The sequence below is a fragment of the Lactuca virosa genome, chromosome 3 (assembly GCF_052849685.1).
Source record: "Lactuca virosa cultivar CGN04683 chromosome 3, Lactuca_virosa_CGN04683_v6, whole genome shotgun sequence".
In the NCBI taxonomy this organism is placed as follows: Eukaryota; Viridiplantae; Streptophyta; class Magnoliopsida; order Asterales; family Asteraceae; genus Lactuca; species Lactuca virosa.
The window spans coordinates 336,499,167-336,525,477 of record NC_136428.1 but is presented as its reverse complement, the minus strand read 5'-3'; the positions used below and the strand labels follow the sequence as shown (position 1 = coordinate 336,525,477).

At 35.0% G+C, this 26,311-nt stretch overlaps 1 protein-coding gene across 1 annotated transcript in view; it reads right to left on the bottom strand.

Moving 5' to 3' along the window:
• Window positions 1-26,311, bottom strand: part of LOC145164795 (GDSL esterase/lipase EXL3-like) — a 135,215-nt gene that overhangs the window by 5,788 nt on the left and 103,116 nt on the right. The window contains exon 2 of the mRNA XM_079083474.1: window positions 6,919-7,258. Within this exon, the coding sequence (XP_078939600.1) occupies window positions 6,919-7,258 (340 nt within the window). The remainder of the gene's footprint in view (window positions 1-6,918; window positions 7,259-26,311) is intronic.

Sequence of the window (26,311 nt, the reverse complement as noted above, 5' to 3'; positions counted from 1 at the left end):
TGTTTCTCATTTCTACCCTTCGCCTTCTCCATCGATACTTCCATCGCCTTCTCCATAGCCTCTGTTCATCGGCTCCTTTCTCCATTGAACCACCCTCCTCCGACCTCCGTCCAACGCTGCTCCGACCTCCATGTGTGAGAACGTTAATCGGGACGAATTTATATTCTTTAATCGACATCTTAACATAAAGTTCTTCAATCAACGATCCTTTTTCTACAAATTAGGCCAAAACGTTACAAATACAGTGATTATAGTTTGCTTTGGTGTAACATCTCAATTTCCAAGTATTTACCTTTTAACCCCTTAGAATGATAATTATTTTCAAATTGGTCTTTAGTGGCATTTTTGTAATTGGGGGGGGGGGGGGGGACGGGGGACGGGGGTGCATGAGTACGCTGGGCGTACATGGGTTTTGTTGAGTACACTGGACGTACGTGGCTAGGGTGCAAACCCTAATTTTTAGGGTTTGGACCCTATTTAAATATCCTTAACCCCCAAGACTTCTTTCATTTATCAGCCTCCAACCCCTTTGCAAACCCTAATCTATTTGAGAGCATTTTGATCAATTAGTGTGTGTTTTGGTGTTCATAGAGGAAGGAGAAGGAAAGGAGAACAACTTCGAAGCTTGAAAGCAATCTTGGATGTGGAAGTTTTGCACCTTCCTACATCTCCGGAAGGTATAAAGTTTATACCTTGAGGCTTATTTGATTAGATCTAGCTTGTATGATGTTATTATGTGCTTTTTGTCCCCAATCAATGATGTTATTGAGTATGGCATGCTATAGACCCAAATGGATTGTCCTTCCAAACGTTTTGGAGTTTCTAAGATCATAAAATGAAATCTTGATTGTTAGTTTCCTTCCATGCATGAGTTTCAATGTCTTAATGAGTTAAAAAGCTAGGGTTTTTGTTATTAGGCACTTAATAGCCATGCAAGACCATAAATTTCGAAACTTTATGGTTAAGGACGTTAGTTTAGGACTAGATCTGGAATTTGGGCAGAAGAGCTTAAGGATTAAGCTCTTAATGAGAAAGGAAAGGAACCTATCGCGTATGTTGGGCGTAACCCAGGTACGATGGGCGTACGTAGGTCAACCAACCCGTTTTCTGGTCAAGCTTGTGTATGCTAAGCGTACAAGCTGAGTGTGATGGGCGTACTCAATTGTGTTGACCAAATTTAACTTTTTGACTTTGACCAGGATTTGACCAAATTTGACCTAAGGGTATTTTGGGTATTTTGATTATAAGTTAAGTTGGCCATGTTTCGATGAATAGGTGACTGGTAGAGCTGATATTCAGAGCTGTATCCTGTTCAGCAATATTTTCAAACTGAGATGTGAGTTTTCATCACTGGACTTATGGGTCAAAGGCACCAATGTCGGCCCATTGGATTAGATGTCATGTTTTGTTGTGTGTTGTTTTGTTGAGATATCTGTTCACTGGTTATGTGATTAGACTGGTAGATCTGTAGGACTACATGTGTTTGCTGATTATGGATTAATATTGTATATGTCGACATGTTATGGTTTGATGGGTTGAGGCGTACCAACTGGTGCTGAAGGCCAAGACACCTAGGGTATCTCGGATAGACTGAAGGCCTGCAAGGCGGTCCAGTCAGGCCGAAGGATCTGAGAGTGGTCCAGATAGTGTGTATGTCTGCGAGGCGGTCCAGTCAGGCTGAAGACTCATGTGTGCATGCTGTTGTTTTGTATGGTTGCGTGCGGTACTTTGGGGGAACTCACTAAGTGATGGCTTACCGTTTCAGTTTGTTGTTTCAGGTACTTCAGAGGATCGGGGGAAAGCAATGACGTAATCGTGCACATTCCTTCGTATTTTTATGTTATTGGATTTTGGGATACTCTGATTTATGAGTTATACTTTTGAAACAATGTTTTGTAAACAATTATGATGTTTGGGTTGTTTTTGAAAAATGTAAATTTTACTCTGATTTTTGGTGTGTTTCATTTAGTGGCTAATTTTGTGAGGATACATGTTTCACCTTTCTTCTCTACTCTACCTCTCTTTACCATTCCATTAAACACTAGGTATGTTATGCTTTTAGCATTCTAATTCATTTTTAATCTTTGTTTCATCTTCTATGTTGTGCAGTCAAATCATATGCGAAAGGTGTTAATGATTAGGGTTTAGGCCCAAGCCCTTTATAGTTTAGATTAGGTCTCTTATGTAACCCTTTTTATATGAGGTTTAACCTCACTATTTATCAATGAAACAATCTATTATCTTACATGGTATCAGAGCTCTAGGTAAAAACCTTACTTCTGACCACAACTCGTAGCCGCCGCCCTCCACCTCCGGCGACCTTCTCTAATAGTCGTCGGAGGTGTCGTCATTATGTTCCTTATTTTTCCGTTTCTTCTCTTCTCTGCCTAAATAATAAAACAGTCGGATGACACCAAACCAGAGCCCTTTCATCAGCTACTGTCTCGTCTACTTCTACCTCCTCACCTTCCGCCTCCTCCTCGGCTTCTCTATCAACATTGCAGTCGCCGATCTCGTCGGAATTGGCTCCGTCCGCCGCAGCTCGAGCCCTCTGCCACCGGTTGCATAATCGTTATCACCGTTGCTGCTCCTCTCTTCTTATACAAAGGAACCGATGTTGGCCGTCGCTTCTTCTCTCTCCTTCTCCGACAAGCAATTGTTAGTCGTCATCGTTAGAGCTCTGCCACCGCCGTTGCCGTTGTCTTCATTTATGTTATGTTTTATGTTTTTGTTTTCTCAGTTTAATCGTCCCATCCTGATCAAACTGCGTGGGGATGTTAGTGATTAGGATTTAGGCCCAAGCCCTTTAGGGTTTAGATTAGGTATCTTATGTAACCCTATTTATATGAGGTTTAACCTCACTATTTATCAATGAAACAATCTATTATCTTACAAAAGATTGTTCCTTCGGTTATAATAGAGGTTAAAGTGAGGCAAATTCTTAAGACAAATGTTTCGACCTTTTACAAACTCCCACTAATTAAATTAGAAAGAATTTAAGTTAAATAAACAAAAATTATATAAATAGTAACAAACTACATAATTTTTCTGAAATTTGGCATATTAATAAATTTACCTTGTGGTTAGGGAGAAAAGTTATGTGTATGCAAAAATTTGACAGTAATTATCAATAAAGTGATTACAGTAAATACATATATATTTAATTTGAAAAAAACTGATAATGAATAACCAAATAGAAAAATTATATTCATAAAACCAAATATAATTTGGTACTCCCAGTTACACGATCCAGTATTAGTTGAACTAGAATTTGCAACATCTTGTTGATGCAAGTTCTACTTATGTTTAATTCTTTATTTGTAGTTTACTAGTCAAAACCTTAAGACCATAGTTAAATGCAAGTAAATAAGGAGGGTTTGTACGTATTTACCGAACATCCTATAAATGTTGAATTTAAACAAGTATAATATATGTATTATTATTGTTGTTAAAAAATGTATTATTATTAATATGTTATTAGAAAGTAAGTTTGTTTAGAACGGGAAATATACATACTTTCTAAATCTTATTCTAAACTAAATTGATGTTATTTTTATAGGCCGCAAAAAGTATTAGTTACATACATATATTCTATCCCATACCTAGACTTTTTCACATACATATGCACGAAACGATTTTAGGACATAAACTTATTCATTCTGCATCACATACAAAGTACAAACAACCATAATTTCATCAAATCCCCTATAAAATATTTAAAAAACTACGAAGGTTTTTTTTTTTTTTTCACTTTGATTGATTACCATAAAAAGTACTTATAAGAAAAAGTAAAAGAAAAATGTCCATCACCTATGCAGTAAGGGAGGAGGGTATCATGAATATTTTATGGAGGTACCACAAGTTAGGACACCTTCTTCAGCGGTTTCAATATTTTGGGTTGAGTGGGTTATATACGCGGCTTCATTAACCCGTATATATCATTTTCAACTCATGCAATAATCACTTGTACATTATGCATCAAAACTTGTACCAAATCAATTTTTTATATTATTTAATTAGTTTTAAAATTATTTTGTATATTTTTAATATTATGTAAATTAGTTTTGTATAATTTTTATTAGTCTGTGTTTATTTTAAAATAAAAAATTAAGTCAGTTGAGTGGGTTGGGAAAGATAGGATTTCCATGTCTTGTGGGTTGAGAAAGATAGAAGAGAGAGGATAGATAAATGCTGATGTGGCAGTTGGTTGAGAGGGTTGAGAGGGAATGACTCCCTCCTCCGTAATGCGTGTCAACAAGAGAAAGAAAAAAGAAATTAACAAACACTCTCACAGTTCAAATTTAAAACAAACTAAGAAATCATGAAAATGAATATTTTCTTTTTTTTAATCAAATCTAATCTACTTCTAAATTATTCAGAATTTTATTTTATGTTAGAAACGAAACTACAACATCAACATCAAGAAGGGAAACAAATACTTAATACCGCTAGGCTAGAATCTTTTTGGTGTGAACGTTAATAGTTAACACTTGTTTATTATCAAGAAAAAATAATAAAATATTTCTTTTTTTTTTAATTTAATATTAATATGATATTTTTTGTAAGTAAAAAAAAGACAACTTTAAAAATGGTCCTTGTGGTTTTCGAAAATATCAAGTTTAGTCCCTAAGTTCAAAGAACCTCACGGATCGTCCATGTGGTTTCAAAACTTTTAACATTTGGTCCTTCCGGCTAACTCCGTTACCATTTAGCCGTTAAGTCAGGGGCATTTTTGTCATTTCACTACACATGGACCATTTATGAGGTTTTTAATTACTTTTTTTTAAAAAATAAATAAATATTTAATATTTAATATGCAAGGGGTCCCACCCCATCTCTCTCTCTCTCTCTCTCTCTATCTCTCTCTCTCTCCCGTTAAGACGCATCACCCCAAACACCCTCTATTATTGTTTTGATCGACCCTTGCTTTCCACGAAGCCACAACTCCGGTGAGATAAGCTAACAGTCTTATGGTGAGTTTGGTGATGATCGTAGAGTTTCATCTCCTTGGATTTCGGAATATGATCAACCATCTAGGGCAGACGAGGTCGATAATTGGGCAGTGACGAAGAAACCTATGATGCCTACTTATGACGAGATTTCTAGAGCTGACGAGATTTCTAGAGCTGACGAAGAAACCTATGATGCCTACTAGGGCAGACGAGGTCGATAAGCGGGCAAGGAGCCCATGCCACTCACCAGGTCTTCTAATTTCGGTCCTGGTTTTTGGGATTCCGGTGGTTCTGAAGACGATCGTTGGAAAAGGGGAGTTGTGCCTTGTGATGGTGATCAGGAACGACCAACGGAACGCCGTCGTTTGGTGTTAGATCCACCAAAGGGTGAAAGTGCTCCAGTTGAGCCATCGGCGCACACCAATAAACCGAGTCCTTTTGGGGCAGCTAGGCCTAGGGGCTGAGAAAGGTTTGGTTCACAAGAAGGTGGATTTGGAAATTGATGCTAAGAAAAGTAGCAGTCGGCCCACGAGTTCACATTCCGGCAGTTCAGTAGAGGGCCGGACTGTATTGCAACCACAGGGATTAGAGAAGACAAGGCCTAATGTGAACCCTTTTGGCGATGCTAAACCGAGAGAAGTTTTGCTTCAAGAGAAAAAGGTATTGATTACAGAAAGATTAATGTAGAGTTAGAGCATCGTCGGCTTGGCAGGTTAGTATTCTTATCTATTATCTTCTATTCTTCTCTTGACACTTGATGAACATCTCTAATCTCTGGCTGTGTGAAATTGGGTATTCCATTCAAGCATCATCATCATCATCATCATCGAGAAACTGTAGAAATATTGCATATTAATCTTCATACTTGGTCTTTTAGTAACCTTTGGTGTTTCTATTGTGAATACCCATCATCATAATAAATTGTTGAGCCTTTTAATTTTTTGTCAGGTCTGACACAGAAGAAGCGATAAAGAATTTGAAGGAAGAGATAGATTATCTGAAGAGAGAATATAATTCTGGTTCAGATGCAAAAAACGAATCTAATGGAAATGGAAACCAAAGCAGTAGTAGTTTAAGTGACAGAATACTTGAAAAAGAAAGGAAACTGGAACAACTAAACCATGATCTAGATTACAAAATCCGGTTCGATCAAAAACCAGTTGAACGAACTGGTTTGGGGTTGATTGATGATTCCAGAAGTGTTGACTCATCAGATACACGTGGCAGTAATAGAGATCATTCATGGGTAGGGAAGGGTGATGACAGAGAGACAAAGATGATAGGGGAAAGCCATGAAGAAGATGAAGAAGAGAATGAGGTTGAGGAGGATCGGTGCACATGGAGAGAGAGAGAGAGAGAGAGAGAGAGAGAGAGAGAGAGAGAGAGAAGTGTGGGACCCCTTGCATATTAAATTTATTTATTTAAAAAAAAAGTAATAGAAAACCTCATAAATGGTCCCTGTGTAGTGAAATGACAAAAATGCCCCTGACTTAACAGCTAAATGGTAACGGAGTTAGCCGGAAGGACTAAATGTTAAAAGTTTTGAAACCACAGGGACGATCCGTGAGGTTTTTTGAACTTAGGGACTAAACATGATATTTTCGAAAACCACAGGGACCATTTTTGAAGTTTTGTCTAAAAAAAAGTATGTTACAAAATTAACACTTAAATAATTATAACTTTTTATTTAACTATGAATAATATAACATAACTTTATTTTTTGTTAAAAATATGTCAGTATTGATATTTAACTTTAATGAGTAAAAAATAATAATTGCTATATGTTTATAAATAGGGAACAAATATTAAAAACAACAAAATAAAAATATGATTATTCAACCGTAAATGATCGATTTTCACGCTTTATAATATTTCGTAGTTGTTATTTGAATTGGTGTCTCAATTGATGAATGCACAAGGGCTATAGTAATTAAGCCATTAAAAATATTAAACATGCAAGTTTTACCGATCATATCTGCTGGTGTCTTATTATTTGAAAATCTTCCGGTTGATTTTTCACCCACAAAATCCTTTCCATAGGGAGAGAAATTTGCTTTAAACAAAGTCGTTAGATTATTGTTAGCTCCTTGATCCACAATTGAGTCCCCAAACGTTATAACTGCTGGCACTATCACATTTTCTGGCAATGTCACCCTAGCTCCACCATGATCACCAAAGAAAATAAGAGAGAAGAAGATGATAGTGAGCCATAATGAAGAGTATGAAAGTTTGATAAAAGTAATAGGCTGCATCATGTATGGAAAATTGGCTAGTGCACGTGAAGGAAAGAATGTATCGAAATGAAACTTAAATATGGAGTGTAATAACAAAGGCGGGATTGATCAGCTATATATACACATCATAAAATGGAGTGTAATAACAAAAACGGAATTGATCAGCTATATATACACATCATAAAAAGTTGTTTATAATAATTTAATGTTAACAAGTAATTGTAATTTCGCAAATGCTTTAATTTTCTTTGTTGCAACCGATACGTTGTATGTGTTTCGATGTTATATATTTATAAAAGTTTAACCTTCTTAAGTAACAAATTTGTAGTCTTCTTGTAAAACTTATAATAAGTTTAATTATAATTTATATTAAGTTTATCTATAATTTATTTCTTGAAGTTTATCCTAATTAAAAAAAATGTTGTCTTTATGACATACCAAAGATTCTACGACTATTTTCAGTTTGGATTGCCTCTTTAAAATAAAAAAACATGTATTACACCATCCTAAATAAAAATGTAATGTTCTAGTGTGGGGTTAACGATTAACCAATTTAGTGTTCTTTATTATAACAAAGTGGGGATGGCAAGAGCATGGTATAGATGGTTAAACTTAAAGAGAGAACACAACTCCTAGGGACAACATGCCCAAGGAACGCCATTTTTTTGACGGACCATTCTTCCTTTTCCCAAAAAGAGAAAAATTAGCCGTTGCTATCAAAGAATAAAAGTTTTTTTTTCACTAACATTTATTTTTTTCACATCTACATACTACACTTTTACTACGAAGTGTCTTCAAATAATTCCCCAACAAAATCAATTCTTCCACAATAAAACAGTTTCGTCTAAGAACCTTTTTCACCGCAACATTACCGTCCATAATTGTGATAACTCAATACAAAAATGATATTATTATCATAATAACTAATTTAATTAGAACTAAATGATAACAACTAGTAGGAAATTATGATGACTTAACATCAAACCCATCACCTTTAATGATGAGAGAGTAAATTTGAGTGATTCAAAGGGTTATAATAGTAAGAAGGTTAGGCAATTTATAGAGCTCGAGAAAACCGGTGAAAACCCTAGGTATTGCGAAAATATGTATAGAATCGAAGAAGAATTCGGAGGTAGAAGTTCTTGAAAAACTCGGGGTTATTTTGAGGAAGAAATGTATGTTTTCCTAAGTTAAGCTCAAATTAGTTGTACATATAGCTTTGGATTATGTGTTTCATGGTTTAGGTTGATAGTATGTCTTGAATAAAATGATGATTTTGAAGAAAAAGATGAATATTAAGTGTTTGATATCAAGGAACGTCATTTTTTTGACGGACCACTCTTCCTTTTCCCAAAAAGAGAAAAATTAGCCGTTGCTATCAAAGAATAAAAGTTTTTTTTTTCACTAACATTTTTTTTTTCACATATACATACTACACTTTTACTACGAAGTGTCTTCAAATAATTCCCCAAACAAAATCAATTCTTCCACAATAAAACAGTTTCGTCTAAGAACCTTTTTCACCGCAACGTTACCGTCCATAATTGTGATAACTCAATACAAAAATGATATTATTATCATAATAACTAATTTAATTAGAACTAAATGATAACAACTAGTAGGAAATTATGAGGACTTAACATCAAACCCATCACCTTTAATGATGAGAGAGTAAATTTGAGTGATTCAAAGGGTTATAATAGTAAGAAGGTTAGGCAATTTATAGAGCTCGAGAAAACCGGTGAAACCCCTACTGGTATTGCGAAAATATGTATAGAATCGAAGAAGAATTCGGAGGTAGAAGCTCTTGAAAAACTTGGGGTTATTTTGAGGAAGAAATGTATGTTTTCCTAAGTTAAGCTCAAATTAGTTGTACATATAGCTTTGGATTATGTGTTTCATGGTTTAGGTTGATAGTATGTCTTGAATAAAATGATGATTTTGAAGAAAAAGATGAATATTAAGTGTTTGATATCACATGGTGAATTTAATTTAAGGTGTTGACTGCTTATTAAAAAATAATGTGTTGGTTTACGACTTTATGTTAGTAGAAAGTGGAGATAATCAGAGATGATTTTTATATATCTACTCTAATAAAAAAAATCATTTTTGCTACATTTCACATTCTCATTTATTTTGTCACATATTATTTTGTAGTTATTTTAGATTAATTTTTTTCCACATTTTATTTTATGGTTTTTATATTTTATTAAATCCACAAAGTATTTAAATATATAATTTTAGTAAATGTAAGAATAAATAGATATCAATTGAATTAATGCAAATTTCCTTTATATTTCAAAATTTCAAAATTAAAGCTCAGTTATTATATTTTTTTATTTATTTAAATTTATAAAAGAAATTAAGACTTCAATTTCAGTATTTTAATATTTTTCTCACTTTCATTATAAATTCAAACTTTTTAAATATTGGAATGTTTATATTAACTTTTTTTTAATAAATCTGTATAATACAAGGTTCACAATTATTTTATTTAATATATTTAAATGAAAATTGAAGTTTCAAAATTTTTAAAATGGCAGAAAGATATCCTTTTCGGGTTAGGAAGATAACAAAATGGGGCATGGGACAACCCACGTTTTTTGTGGTTGTAGTGACTAGTGATGGTTGGGCCTGGGTTAAAATTATTTTGAATGACCAGTTAAATAAAAAGGTTAACTTGTAATTTGCAAAAATGGACCTTGTAAATTGTCCGTTTTATTTCCGGAATAATACGAACGTTTTTGTTTCTTTTCTTTTTTCAAATGAAACTAACAGATACATTTACACAAATGGTCCCTGTAGATAAGCTGATAGTTCTCGTTATATCTATTCTAAATATAAAAGTAGTGACCTTTCCTTTTGCTTTTCCTCCCTTCTACTTTTCTTATTTTCCATTTTCACTCATTTGTTTATAAAACTTATATGGAACATTCTTCATACCTTATTTGATTTTTCCCAATTGCACCGCTGTTATCCCTTCTCTTTTCCTTAATTTTGTAAAATACTTTTTCTGTTTAGGGGCGTATGTGTGTGTAATAGAGTTTGTCAACGTCAGAAGTTTTGTAAAATATTTATATAAATAGAAAGTTGGTTAATTTAAATGGTTATTATGAATTACTTGTAGTATCATAAAACGCCTATACTACGCGTATAGTATTAGCAGACACCTATACTTCAACGAAATGAATAAAAACAACCTTTTCGTCTACTTTAAACAAATAACAATTAATTTTCTATCACTTCTTAAATCCATTATTAAGCCACAACACGCGTCGGTAAAATACTAGTTTTTCTTCTAAAACAAAAGTATCTTTTGTAAACAATAATCACATAAATACTCTCTGCTCTTGTACTGTGCTAGTTTTTCGTTTTATTTTTTAGTAAACTACACGAATGGTCCCTATGGTTTAGGGTAATTTGCGTGTTTCGTCCCTAACTTATTTTTTTAACTCGGAAGGTTCATACTGTTTGTTTTTGTTACACGCTTGGTGTCTGTCTTACCTAAAAAAACTATTTTGCCATTGATTTTTTAAAATATTTAAATAAACACACCCCAACCCCAACCCTCATCACATTACTTTATCTATCTCATCATTTTTTCCTATTTAAATAATAGTATTTTTAGGTAAGACAGTGACCAATCGCATAACAAAAACAAACAGTATGAACCAAGCGCATAACAAAAACAAACATTAGGGACTTTCCGAGTTAAAAATTTAAGTAGGGACCGAGCCCGCAAATTACCCCAAACCATAGGGAGCATTCGTGTAATTTACTCTTTATTTTTATTCCTTTTGAAAATAAAACAATAAGCTATAGAACCACCCTCGTAGTTTGATAATTTAAACTTTTGCCTGCCTTTAAAAATTTATTTGTTTGGAGTATTAAATGAAAGAAAAAATTTTATTATTTGGAAATGTTGACATAACAAAAGGGAGATATAATTTTCTTACTAAAGTTATTAGTGACATTAATTAGTTATAATTAACATAATTTTATTAAATTATTGGTTGTCAGAACGAGACGACTGGATAGTTTAACACCATGTACACATAAAATATTTTTCTAAGATTGTAGTTTTATAAAACTCGTTGGTGAAATATAGGGTGCGAGTACCATGTCAAAGTTCGATTAAGACCTAAAGCCTACGAGGCGAGTTTTCATGTGAATTTTGTAGGTATTGCATGAAAAGTTGTTTCTAAAATTATTTGCAATTACATGCTGTTTTACTATTGCTAGAAAGATTTATGTTAAATGTATTGATTATATCATATTAAAAAAGGGTGGAAAGGTGGGTGTCACACGTATAGAGAATGAGTGTAGTACTTTACTACACGATTTTAATGTTAGTTGTCGTACATTGTATGAGTACGCGGCAGGGAGCCTGTGCTCTAATTATTTAGCCGTAAGCTTATGTGTTGTACCCAACGAAGGAAATTGGGTTCATGGAACTATTCTCTGGAATTGAGAGTAGTTCCCTAAGTGTGTCACCAATGGTGGAAAGAAAAACAAAAATAATGTTATTTGATAAAATGTCACATTGCTTTTTTAATGATGTCGATATACATGAAAACTACTAACTCACTAGGCCCTAGGCTTATGTCACACCCCCAAACCAGAACGGCGGAAACGTTCGGGGGCGGAGGACTTCAGGTAAGTATCACAACACATGCAATATAGTAATCAAAGTACAAACAACCATTGCATTAATAAGTATAAGTTTTACATAAGTGTTTAAACATTACATATTCAAACACCAAAGTAGGTACAGTAGAAGACAAGAGTCGCGGTACGGTACTAGGTAGTCTTCGTAAAAGCTTCGGGAGTGTACCTGTCTACTAGATTCCTGAGAATACAAGTTATTTGGAAAGAGTAGATCAACATTTAAGCTGGTGAGTTCATAAGTATTTTAGTTCTGTTAAGTATACTCTAAGTTCTTTGGAAAAGTTCACTGGTTCCTCCAGAAAATCCTATATTTTCTGAGGTGATAGACTGATAACCTCAATAGTTTCCCTCTGTAATTACTTAGTTTATACTAATTATATATAACCCACTATCGAATGGACAGTTAAATGGGTGTATCTGCCCTAAGCCCACAACCAAACAAGGAACATGAAGTAAGGCAGAAGTCACACATTTCACTGTCAATCGGATATTACTTATGTATAACTCTGATGTAAAAACTAAGGAATTATAGAATTAACCAATAAAAGGTCCTTTATGTTATACTAGTTTACAGAAAGTGAATGACTAAGTTCCCATTTGTAAAAGTGGTTTAATCCCATAAACCGTTTCATTTGTAAAAGTGGTTTAATCCCATAAACCGTTTCCTTTGTAAAAGTAGTTTAATTCCATAAACCGTTTCATTTGTAAAAGTGGTTTAATCTCATAAACTGTTTCATTTGTAAAAGTATTCTTAGTTATATCCGTTCTACAGAAAAAACATTAGTATTAATCCTGGAAAATATTATATTATCCATAATACTGCTTTGTGGTTTTAAATGTTCCAAAACCAGAAGTACAAGTATATTTGCCATACTTGATTTCATGATACGTAATTTTTACTGTAAGTAAAAACTAACAGAAGGTATATTTGGTCAGGATGTAATTATCTTTTCTTACTGTTTTAAGAGAAGTATATTACTAAGTAATTTACTCGTTGTTTTATCCATGTGAGTTCTATTAACCATACTGATATAACTGATGTGCCTGTTGCGACGTTCTTCAGGCGTCAGAAACGATATGATATTTGACACCCTAGGCTTGCCGGTCAAACTGTAGCGAACAGTAATGGTGCGGGATTGTCAGTCCCATATAGATCTATACACAAATTCACGCCCTCCCTACAGGAGATTCTAGTTAATAAGTCAGGACTTAAGGTCGTACTTTGATAAGTACACAATGAAGAGTCTCACAAATTTATTGTTTCAACGAGATTTACGATGTATTATTAACCCGTGATTGCTAACCCTGGTACGTTGTATTGTACCATTGTTAATGCAAACCCGGTATGATGTATTATTACCCCGTGATTGCTAACCCTGGTACTCTGTATTGTACCTTTGTTAATGCAAACCCGATATGATGTATTATTACCCCGTGATTGCTAACCCTGGTACTCTGTATCGTACCTTTGTTAATGCAAACCCGATATGATGTATTATTACTTCTTTAATATATTATCCATATACTAAAAGTATTATACATATCCTGGTATAGGTAAATGAATTGTTGGTACTTTCCTTGGAATGTGAATCATACTTGTATATTTAGTTTTGAATCATAAATTATACCTATTATAATTTATATGTTCTATCTGATTAGCATGATTTCTCATGGATGAACACATTTGCTCAGCATGATACAAAGGTAATGATACCGAATGAAGTAACCTTTTATATTCATATGTGTATAATATATATATATATGTATATATATATATATATATATATATATATATATATATATATATATATATATATATATATATATATATAATTAAGAAGGAAACGACATTCGGACAAATAACACCACCTTAATTCTATATATATATATATATATATATATATATATATATATATATATATATATATATATATATATAATTAAGAAGGAAACGACCTTCGGACAAATAACACCACCTTAATTCCACATCCAAAAAAGGAAAAGGAAATAAGATAATTCATTAGTCTTAAGCCCTTCAAATCTTATTTATATATTTATACATATATAAACATGATTTTGACAATTATAATTTGAAATAGTTTATAAAACCTTTTTCAAAGAATTTAACGGAGTTTACATGACTTTAAGGATTTAACATGGCTTTAAGTCATTTTGGAAGTATTTGGTAATCCTTAAAAGCATAAGGAAATCCTTTGTGTGATTATTATCACATACAATTATTAACACAATTTTAAATTGTGTTCAACTTGTATTCCCCCCCTAAAAAGCATTTAAAAACCATTAAAAAGGTAAATTATAGGGGTATGAACTCACTTTGATAAGTAGTGATTTGGGCAGCGTTTCGTTTCTATAGATGATCTTTCTCGAAGAAACCGCGAGTTTTTGAGTAAAAAACGGCTTTATGTGGGCAGCACTTCGACTGGAAAGAGGTTAGCTTCTCTAGAATTCCGGGGCTTCGGGGCTTGCTTCGGGATTTTGATACGATACCGGGGCCTTGGGGGGTCGTAAGAAAGTTTACGGGGTGAAAAGGTGAAAAAGGGTGAAAAATGGGGTGAAAAACCTCTCAAATCTGAGAAGTCTCGCACCCTTTATATAGGGGTGCGAGGGTTCGGCCGAGGGGTGAGTCATCGGACATGTGGTGAGGGTTCAGACACCTGGCTCATGCGAAGGCGAGTTAGCAACCACGCGTCAGAAGGAGAAGCGAGGAGGGTGGCAGTCTCGGATGCGTGTCGGACCAGAAGAGGACCGAACTTCGGTCCAATCAGGAGGCGCCTATGACGACTTCGGACCAATCAGCAGGTGACACGCGTACTTCGGTCCAATCAGCAGCGAACACGTGTCCGACACGTGGAAGCCTCGCATGCGAGGGTGACGTGGCCGAAGAGGATCCATGCGAAATTTCCCGGTTTTCTAGATTTTTCGATTTTTGTGCCAAAAACTTGCAAAATTCATAACTTTCGCATACAAGCTCCGTTTTTGGCGTTCTTTATATGCACACGTAGGTAAAATTACACTCTACGACTTTTGTTTAGACTTCGTCGGCTAATTTTGAATTTATTTTTAATATTATTATTTTTAACAAACCGGGACAGGAAATCCGTTAAAAATTCATAACTTCTTCATCTGACGTCCGTTTTCGTCTGTCTTTTTACCTTTGTACTACTTTTGACGAGACCTTCGATTCTCGTTTAAGTTGTGTCGGCTAAATATCGATCGATTTATATTTCGAATTTTTAGCTGTCTACTGCTAAACCGAAACTTAGAAAAATCATAACTTCCTCATACGAAGTCAGATTTTTACGTTCCTTTTATGAACGTTCTCGGTTTAACATATTCTACAACTTTCATTTAGATTGTTAAGGCTAAAAAGCCTTTTATCGAAAATTCACTTTTTACACTGAACAGTGTTTTGCCGGTTTTGTCGCGGATTTTCGATTGGTCATAACTTCTTCGTTATAACTCGGATTTCAGTGTTCTTTATATTTTTGGAAACCTTGTTACAATGTCTACCAGTTTGTTCATCCCAATTACGATTATTGATCAATTTATTTTTGACCTAAATTTGACTGGTGTCATATTATCCCCCCGTTAGAGGGAATTTGGTCCCGATATTAAGTCTAAAGTGATACTCATGGACTAGGTCTAATCTTTCCTTTCCCAAGTGAATTCAGGTCCCCGGTTTGTAATCCAGCGAACCTTCACTAACGGGATAAGACTTTGCTTGGTTCTTTTGATTTCCCTATCCATGGTTTCTATTGGTTCTTCTACAAAGTGTAGACTTTTATTTAACTTGATTTCATCGAGTGAAATAACAAGTGTTTCATCGGATAGACACCTCTTTAGATTAGATATGTGAAAGGTGGGATGAATGTTATTAAATTTTTGTGGTAGTCTAAGTTTATAAGCTACAAGACCGATTCTGGTAAGAATATCGAATGGTCCTATGTTCCTTGAATTTATTATTCCACGCTTTCTCAAGCGTATCTTGTCTTTCCGGGGTGAGACCTTCATATGACAAAGTCATCAATCCTGGAATTTCAAGGGTTTTCTTTTATCGAAGTCGTAGCTTCTCTGATTAACTCTGGAAGCTTTATGTCGCTTCCTGATTCGTATTTTCTTTTTGGTAGTTTTTCGGATGAATTCTAGATCAACGAAGGTGCTGTGTGGAATTTGGACCTCTAGCTAGTTGCGTATTACCTAATTTAGTCCAGTACAGATAGGATCTGCACTTGCGACCACAGAAGGTTTCGAATGGAGCAACTTTAAATGCTAGCATGGTAAAGGACTCGACTAATTGGTAAATGGGTATTCCATATTTTACCATAGTTGATTGCATACGTTCTTATCCATTCTTCCCAAGGTTTCACCTGCCATATTTTCAGGTTTCAAGGCTTCCTGTTGAACCTCCTTACTTTGTGTGGACAGATTTGAATGGGTTATCATAGTCAAGGATTGGCTCTATGACCTGAGTACTCTTTCCGACTTAGGATGTCAGCTACTATATTGGCTTTGTCGGGAAGATAACAAATTTCGAATTCGTAGTCATTTAGTAGCTCGACCCATTGTCGTGGTCTCACGTTGAATTCCTCCTGATAGAATATATGATGAAGGCTGTTGCTCCGAAGTTTATGATAAGGATCATACTTGGCTCATCCACCATCACCTCGTGTATACAAGTCGTATACAATTTAGATTTCACAAAACGTTCGGATGGTTGACTCTGCCCCAGGTCCACAACCAAACAAGGAACAGGAGATAGGGCAGAATTACACATCCTAAATCTTGTTAAGTCTAAATTATATACTACTCTCATGTATACACTTAGCATCGATAGATTAACTTAATGGGTTCTTAGTCTCTATTCTTGAACTTGACCTGCGGTACAATGATTTTCCTATGAGATCTATTGGGGTACTACGGTGGTTACTGACTTCTAAGACTACTTCGGTGCTTTTCGTTTGAAGTTTCCTGTCTACTGAGTAGGCTAGAATGGCGTGGTACCCTTCGCATGGGTACTTCTGAAGTTTTGAAATGAGAGACAACCTAAGGGTTTGCGTTATGGATTGGAAGAATTTCATCTTACGGCTGATTAAGGAAAAAGTTCTCTTATACAGCATAAGAATTTTCACATGGTAAGGGCCAAGCCAAACCATGTCGAATGAGGATGTCGGAATTTTCTCGACGAAATAGATATTAAGTCGTTTTGGGAGGAATGATTACTAGAATGATGAACCATCCTATGTACCTAAGTTTTCAGCGCTTCTGGTTTTATTCTATTATTATCGCTACGAACCCCTTTTTGATTCGAGTTTGGCATGTACTACCAATACGAGGGTTCTGATAATTATGAACTTCCATGAAATGATCCTTACTAGGTCTCTCTATAATCGCTTGGTGTATACAAGTTATGTATAATTAAGATTGGTAAGACCTTTGACTGAGCAACCCTGCCCTAAATCCACAACCAAACAAGGAACAGGAAACGAGGTGGGATTACTCACTCTAAGTTTACAAATCTTAATTATAAATGACCCTTATGTATACACTAAGTCATCATAGCTTACCTGTTAGGGTTTCAAATTTTATACAAATGCTGTGATTTAATTTGAACGGGAGAGTAATCATAATTATAGATAATTACCGGGGTTTGGAAGTGTACCAAAATATAGCAGGGTTCTTTGATGCCTTCCCATGCATTGGGGTCAAACCCCTCCTGCTCCCCCGTCGTTCTTCTCTGTTGGACAGTCCCTCTTGTAATGTCCTATTTCACCACAAAGGTGACATATGGGAATGGTTCCAACATTGGTAGTTGAAGTGATGAACTCAAATGGAGTTCTACATATACGGGCGGTATGCCCCTTTATGTTGCATCTATTGCAATGCAACTCTCAGCAAACTCCATAATGATGGTAGTTGCACTTGCTGCAGTGTGGGAGGTTTCCTAAGTATGGCGTGGTAGGTGCTAGAATAACAGGGCTGATGGGGGTATTGGCTGCCCCAGTTCGTTGCCCTCTGTTAGGTTCTTGAGTTGAACAACTCCCTTTCTTGTTTTCAAACTTTCGTTTCAGGATATTAGGCTTAAGGTTCGAAATGTCCTTACAAATAGGTACTCGTTGTTGTACTTGGTCATCACCACTATCGGGGTTACCGATAGCATTACCACTAACATTTGCATTGTTAGCATTAAAGTGTGCCATGACAGCTGCTACAGCTGTTGTGACCGCAGCTTGAAACGTAGTCGCGTCTATTTGAAGGATTGGTGTTTTGCCGGTGGGTTGGTTATGTTTCTTCGGAGGCATGATTCTGTTTCGTGATAAGAAAATGAGCTCGTGAGCGACTATAGTTGTATTCTAACCATTTGTATCTATGTATAATTCTTTCGTTTTGTTATATTGTTCTCAATGATTCGACCTGCATCCCTATGATGCAGTCCTGGTAAGGAACAAAAATAAGTTTCTAGAATGGTTATGAACCGAGTATCATCCGAACTAAGTTACCTTCGATTGGTGGATATCGTTTTCCAACTTTCGAAATGATTTGAAAACAATTCATAATAAAGTCTATATAAAATAGACTTATGAATTTGAGGAGCACTATCAATTAAGATTTCGTGATCTGATTTATTGTTATTAGCCGTGACAGGAAAATAGGATGAGCTCAAAACCTAATGTGAGTAATGTAATCACTAACTCATTAGGTTGAATCGATTTACTAGTTATTACGTAGATGAAAAGGTGCTCAAACGCCTCACATGAATCACACGTGGTTTTCCTTTGTTCTATGTTCTATTCTGGGTGGTAAGGATTTGTTCTCTCCTGGTATCTATAGGGTGTCCTTCTCCTCCGTAGGTATATTGAATTCCTGAGCTGTCTTACTTCCGATTCTGACACTGATCCCCATTACTTCGTAATGAAGATTTTGAATCTCTGAAGTTCATGCGAATCTCTCATTGGTGTCCTTAATAGGGTATGGGCACTAAATGATTTCTATAGTTTATTTACTTATCATGTGTTTCTTTCTCGGAATTTTCCTAATGAAATTCTGTTGGATCCTCCTTGACTCTTCTATTGGTTGCTGGAGTGATTACATCTATCTAACGGGTTTATACGAGAATGGGAATGTCTAAAGAATCTATGAGAAAATTTAAATTTTTACGAAGGTGATCCTTTCTGGTCCTTCTATAATCATATGGTGTGTACTGATTATATATAATCCAGATCAAATAGACCTTCGAATAAGTAATCCTACTCTAAAACCACATCCAAACAAGGAAAAGGAAGTAGAGTGAAAATCACATATTCTAAGTCTATAAAATCTCAACTATATATAACCTTACCATATCCATTTAGTAATTATAGACTTATCAGAAAAGATCTTTTTAATCATTTCCCCAAATTTATTTATGGTATCTAAAATACCTCCATGGTATTTTAATTATAAGTTTGATTCTTGGACTTCTAGATATAAGAAGTTGATAAGTTTTCAGTTTTCTAGTTATAGCATCCTAAAATACTCCTATAGTATTTTAACCTTTATGTTTGGTTCTAGAATTCTTCTGGTACCTAGGTAAGTTTTAGACTTGTTACAACACTACAATCACTCCCAAACACATGTTGGTCATATCTCAAATGAATATAGTTGATCAGGATATATTGATCCCAGATATGATTACGTCACTGTCTAGGTTTAAATGTAATGTCCAACATCCAAATACTTTTATTTTGTTCTTCTTGTGATACTCATTCTAGTATATATATTCTGCATGTACTTATACTTTTATAAAATATTGTTATATTTTTAAAGTATAACTCTTGGTCAGGGTGTTTTTATCCCAATGGGTTTATAGTTGTATATCTTTTATGACTGATATACTGAGTTCACTATAAACACTGCTCTGATACCAATCTGTCACACCCCCAAACTAGAACGGCGGAAACGTTCGGGGGCGGAGGACTTTAGGTAAGTATCACAACACATGCAATATAGTAATCAAAGTAAAACAACCATTGCATTAATAAGTATAAGGTTTACATAAGTGTTTAAACATTACATATTCAAACACCAAAGTAGGTACAGTAGAAGACAAGAGTCGCGGTACGGTACTAGGTAGACTTCTCAAAAGCTTCGGGAGTGTACCTGTCTACTGGATTCCAGAGAATACAAGTTATTTGGAAAGAGTAGATCAATATTTAAGCTGGTGAGTTCATAAGTATTTTAGTTCTGTTAAGTATACTCTAAGTTCTTTGGAAAACTTCACTGGTTCCTCCAAAAAATCCTATATTTCCTGAGGTGATAGACTGATAACCTCAATAGTTTCCCTCTTTAATTACTTAGTTTATACTAATTATATATAACCCAATATCGAATGGACAGTTAAATGGGTGTATCTTCCCTAAGCCCACAACCAAACAAGAAACAAGAAGTAAGGCGGAAGTCACACATTTCACTGTCAATCGGATATTACTTATGTATAACTCTGATGTAAAAACTATGGAATTATAGAATTAACCACTAAAGGTCCTTTATGTTATACTAGTTTACAGAAAGTGAATGACTAAGTTCCCATTTGTAAAAGTGGTTTAATCCCATAAACCGTTTGCTTTGTAAAAGTAGTTTAATTCCATAAACCGTTTCATTTGGAAAAGTGGTTTAATCTCATAAACCGTTTCATTTGTAAAAGTATTCTTAGTTATATCCGTTCTATAGTAAAAACATTAGTATTAATCCTGGAAAATATTATATTATCCATAATACTGCTTTGTGGTTTTAAATGTTCCAAAACCAGAAGTACAAGTATATTTGCCATACTTGATTTCATGATACGTAATTTTTACTGTAAGTAAAAACTAACAGAAGGTATATTTGGTCAGGATGTAATTATCTTTTCTTACTGTTTTAAGAGAAGTATATTACTAAGTAATTTACGCCTTGTTTTATCCATGTGAGTTCTATTAACCATACTGATATGACTGATGTGCCTGCTGCGACGTTCTTCAGGCGTCGGAAACGATATGATATTTGACACCCTAGGCCTGCCGGCCAAACTGTAGCGAACAGTAAAGGTGCGGGATTGTCAGTCCCATATAGATCTATACACAAATTCACGCCCTCCCTACAGGAGATTCTAGTTAATAAGTCAGGACTTAAGGTCGTACTTTGATAAGTACACCATGAAGAGTCGCAAAAATTTATTGTTTCAACGAGATTTACGATGTATTATTAACCCGTGATTGCTAACCCTGGTACGTTGTATTGTACCCCTGTTAATGCAAACCCGATATGATGTATTATTACCCCGTGATTGCTAACCCTGGTACTCTGTATTGTACCTGTGTTAATGCAAACCCGGTATGATGTACTATTACCCCGTGATTGCTAACCCCGGTACTCTATATCGTACCTTTGTTAATGCAAACCCGGTATGATGTATTATTACTTCTTTAATATATTATCCGTATACTAAAAGTATTATACATATCCTGGTATAGGTAAATGAATTGTTGGTACTTTCCTTGGAATGTGAATCATACTTGTATATGTAGTTTTGAATCATAAATTATACCTATTATAATTTATATGTTCTATCTGATTAGCATGATTTCTCATGGATGAACACATTTGCTCAGCATGATACAAAGGTAATGATACCGAATGAAGTAACCTTTTATATTCATATATGTATAATATATATATATATATATATATATATATATATATATATATATATATATATATATATATATATATATATAAAATTAAGAAGGAAACGACATTCGGACAAATAACACCACCTTAATTCCACATCCAAACAAGGAAAAGGAAATAAGATAATTCATTAGTCCTATGGCCTTCAAATCTTATTTATATATTTATACATATATAAACATGATTTTGGCAATTATAATTTGAAATAGTTTATAAAACCCTTTTCAAAGAATTTAACGGAGTTTACATGACTTTAAGGATTTAACATGGTTATAAGTCATTTTGGAAGTATTTGGTAATCCTTAAAAGCATAAGGAAATCCTTTGTGTGATTATTATCACATACAATTATTAACACAATTTTAAATTGTGTTCAACTTGTATTCCCCCCCTAAAAAGCATTTAAAAACCATTAAAAAGGTAAATTATAGGGGTATGAACTCACTTTGATAAGTGGTGATTTGGGCAGCGTTTCGTTTCTATAGATGATCTTTCTCGAAGAAACCGCGAGTTTTTGAGTAAAAACCGGCTTTATGTGGGAGCACTTCGACTGGAAAGAGGTTAGCTTCTCGAGAATTCTGGGGCTTTGCTGCTTGCTTCGGGTTTTCGATACGATACCGGGGCCTTGGGGGGTCGTAAGAATGTTTAGGGGGTGAAAAGGTGAAAAAGGGTGAAAAATGGGGTGAAAAACCTCTCAAATCCGAGAAGTCTCGCACCCTTTATATAGGGGTGCGAGGGTTCGGCCGAGGGGTGAGTCATCAGACAGGTGGCGAGGGTTCGGACACCTGGCTCATGCGAAGGCGAGTCAGCAGCGACGCGTCAGAAGGAGAAGCGGGGAGGGTGCCAGTCTCGGATGCGTGTCGGAGCAGGAGAGGACCGAACTTCGGTCCAATCAGGAGGCGCCTATGACGACTTCGGACCAATCAGCAGGTGACACGCGTACTTCGGTCCAATCAGCAGCGAACACGTGTCCGACACGTGGAAGCCTCGCATGCGAGGGTGACGTGGCCGAAGAGGATCCATGCGAAATTTCCCAGTTTTCTAGATTTTTCGATTTTTGTGCCAAAAACTTGCAAAATTCATAACGTTTGCATACGAGCTCCGTTTTTGGCGTTCTTTATATGCACGCGTAGGTAAAATTATACTCTACGACTTTCATTTAGACTTCGTCGGCTAATTTTGAGTTTATTTTTAATATTGTTATTTTTAACAAACCGGGACAGGAAATCCGTTAAAAATTCATAACTTCTTCATCCGACGTCCGTTTTCGTCTGTCTTTCTACCGTTGTACTAATTTTGACGAGAACTTCGATTCTCATTTAAGTTGTGTCGGCTAAATATCGATCGATTTATATTTCGGATTTTTAGCTTTCTACTGCTAAACCGAAACTTAGAAAAATCATAACTTCCTCATACGAAGTCAGATTTTTATGTTCCTTTTATGAACGTTCTCGGTTTAACATATTCTACAACTTTCATTTAGATTGTTAAGGCTAAAAATCCTTTTATCGAAAATTCACTTTTTACACTGAACAATGTTTTGCCGGTTTTGTCGCGGATTTTCGATTGGTCATAACTTCTTCGTTATAACTCGGATTTCAGTGTTCTTTATATTTTTGGAAACCTTGTTACAATCTCTACCAGTTTGTTCATCCCAATTATGATTTTTGATCAATTTATTTTTGACCTAAATTTGACTGGTGTCACAGCTTACCCAGTTAGAACTTTTTTTTCTTCGATGTGAGCTACCTAGGAAACTATTTAACAAAGTGACAGTGTGAAGGATAAAGAGAAGGCTTAATCGTAAAGACGTCAAAGGAGTTCCACAAAGATGTAGCATTCCAAGGATTTTGTTTTGCTTATTTATTGCTTTTGCTATAGTTGGGGAAAGAATGAAGAATTTGAATTGATCTTGAGAGCTAGTGGAAGTAGTTTGATTATCTTTTACTTACAATTGTCCAAAAATGAAGCAAACTAGTTGGATCTACACATGGGTCAACAAAGCACCTTGCAAACACCTTGATCTTCAAGCTATGCACCAAAGTAAGAGAAATGAGCTTCAACAAGGAACTTCAAGCTCAAATTAAAGGAGAGAGGGTTAGACTTTCTCTTGGGTTCGTCAAAGGGTGAAGGAGGTTGGGATTGAGCCAACCTTAGAGTCTTAAGTGAATTTAAATACCATTTAAACCCTAAAAATACAACCAACCCATGGGCATGCACACACCACGTCTACACATGAGCGTCCCGTGCTCACTGGACCAAAACAGGCCCAATTTCATTTAATTTTTCAGTCTGTTTAATGCCCAAAAGCAATAATCCAAATGATTAAAATAACACATACCGGGAATAGGATGTTATAGATAGAGTACAAAAGAAAGCCATAAGTACTTAAGATAATAAGATTAGAGCAAAGGTTGATTAAGGACTTTGACATGTTAGAGATGGTGACAACCACTAAAACCTAATTGAATTTTAAGATGTAATATGAAAATGACTTGGAAAGATTCTATAGTAGTAATTTGGGAAGTGGTAATAGAAGTTTAGAATGTAGAATGATCAACGTAAGTTGAAAACTTGGTTGACCGTAATTATTAGGTTGGGTCATCGAGCTCCCAAACTCGGCTGACTGATGTTTGGTCTACCTATAATGAATAGTATGTAGTTATATGGTAGATATGTTTTATGAAAGTTATGACTTAGCATTTTACTAAGTTAAGTGATGTTTGATTCTGACCACTTATATAAATTCTATGGTATGCAAGATGACTTTAGTTCATGGACTCGGGTTGGTGAGGATATTCATTAGTTTAGGAAGTTAAAAGATGTTGGTTAAGTTTCTTATATTACTTAACCCTGCTTGTTTAGTAAGTTGGAGTATTTAGTAGGAGTGTCAAGAAACTAGATACGTTATTGGTGTGTATATGTAGTTCATACCATGTCACATCCCCATTTTCATGGCCCCAAAAAATCTTTTTTTATGCTTATTTAATTAAGATTATTTTTTTTGTTTCGGAATTTGTTCCGAAAACATTTAAATAAGTATTTCCGAGGAAACATTTTTCATCAATATATAAAATCTTGGGATGTCATCATTGATACAGACAACAAAAGTAAAAACTATTCATTACATGCCTTATAACATTTATTCATACTAATGGCCTACAAACTCCTCAAATCCGTCGTCAGATTTTGTCACACCCTCGGAACAGAACGACGGAAATGTCCGGGGGCGGAGGACGTCATTGTACAGTATCATAACAATTGAATATAAATGAAACGTAACAACACAAACATTCATACATTGTAATTTCAAGTTTACATTGTTTACAAAACTTTGTTTGCTCAAAAGTTAAATATAAATAACTGAAAAGTAGAAATCATGAAACAGCGACGCCGAACCTCAAAATGATTTGAATACCTGTTTATTGGTTCCCTGAGAATACAAGTGATTTTAAAAAGTGTCAACAATTAAGTTGGTGAGTTCATAAGCATTTTGTATGAAAAGGATTTGAACTGTTTCGCGTAAAATGGTTTTGAATACTTCCAGAAAAATCCGATATTTTCTTTAAAAACAAGTTGTAAGTCTTATATCCAAGACTATTTTTTAAGATTTTTTTTAATTCTCCCCATAAATTTGTGCATAGAGGAAAACTATGAACAAATTTAACAAAAACAAAGACTTTTGGGATCAAAGTTGTCAAGCAATTCAAAATTGTTTATCAGCACACACCTGCATGTCTAGATCTGGTCAATCACCAGTATTGTGATCCACTTAAACACAAAGGATATTGACAAATTGGACAAATAATAAGTGACAATACATTGTATCTATATTCCTAAATAGACTATTTAACTGACGACGACCAAGGATATTGTTGTCCACTTAAATTCAGCAGCAAGATCTACAGATAACCTTTTAACTGGTTCAATTTTAGATGCACTAGAACGTGTTCCCCACTTCCCGACATACCCCAGTAATCAAGAACTTCCAAAGAACTCTTTACTTTAGGTGAGTATTCAATCATTAGGAGAGAAGATAGATATAAAAATGCTTATGTTGTATCCCAGGTCGGATGTCTTCCAATCACGCAGAGGGAACAACATATGACCAACATAGATAGAGGGTTAGAGAGATAGTAGGATGCATATGTTGTGTCCCAGGTCGGATCTTTCGATCACGCAGAGGGGACAACAGATGACTAACATATAGAAGGAATTGCATAGATAAGAAGGTGCATTCACAAATTATAAGTGACAAAATCGCTTTCCTTAATGGGAAGTTGGCTGAGGATGTTTATATGAGTCAGCTAGAGGGTTTTGTCAGCGCAGAGTACCCAAATAGAGTGTGTAAGCTTGAGAAATCCATCTATGGATTGAAACAAGCACCTCGTAGATGGAATCTTTGTTTCGATGAGAAAGTCAAAGAGTTTGGCTTTTCGAGGAGCGAAGATGAGTCTTGTGTATATGTCAAGGCTAGTGGGAGTATAGTTAGCTTTTTGGTATTGTATGTGGATGACATACTACTCATAGGAAATGACATCCCAACTCTGTAGGAGGTGACGTCCTGGCTTGGGAAGTGTTTCGCTATGAAGGACCTTGGAGAAGCTGCCTATATCCTAGGGATAAGGATTTTGAGAGACAGGAGTAAGAGACTAATTGGACTTAGTCAGAGTACCTACTTGGATAAGGTGCTGAATAGGTTCAGCATGCATAATTCCAAGAAAGGAGAGTT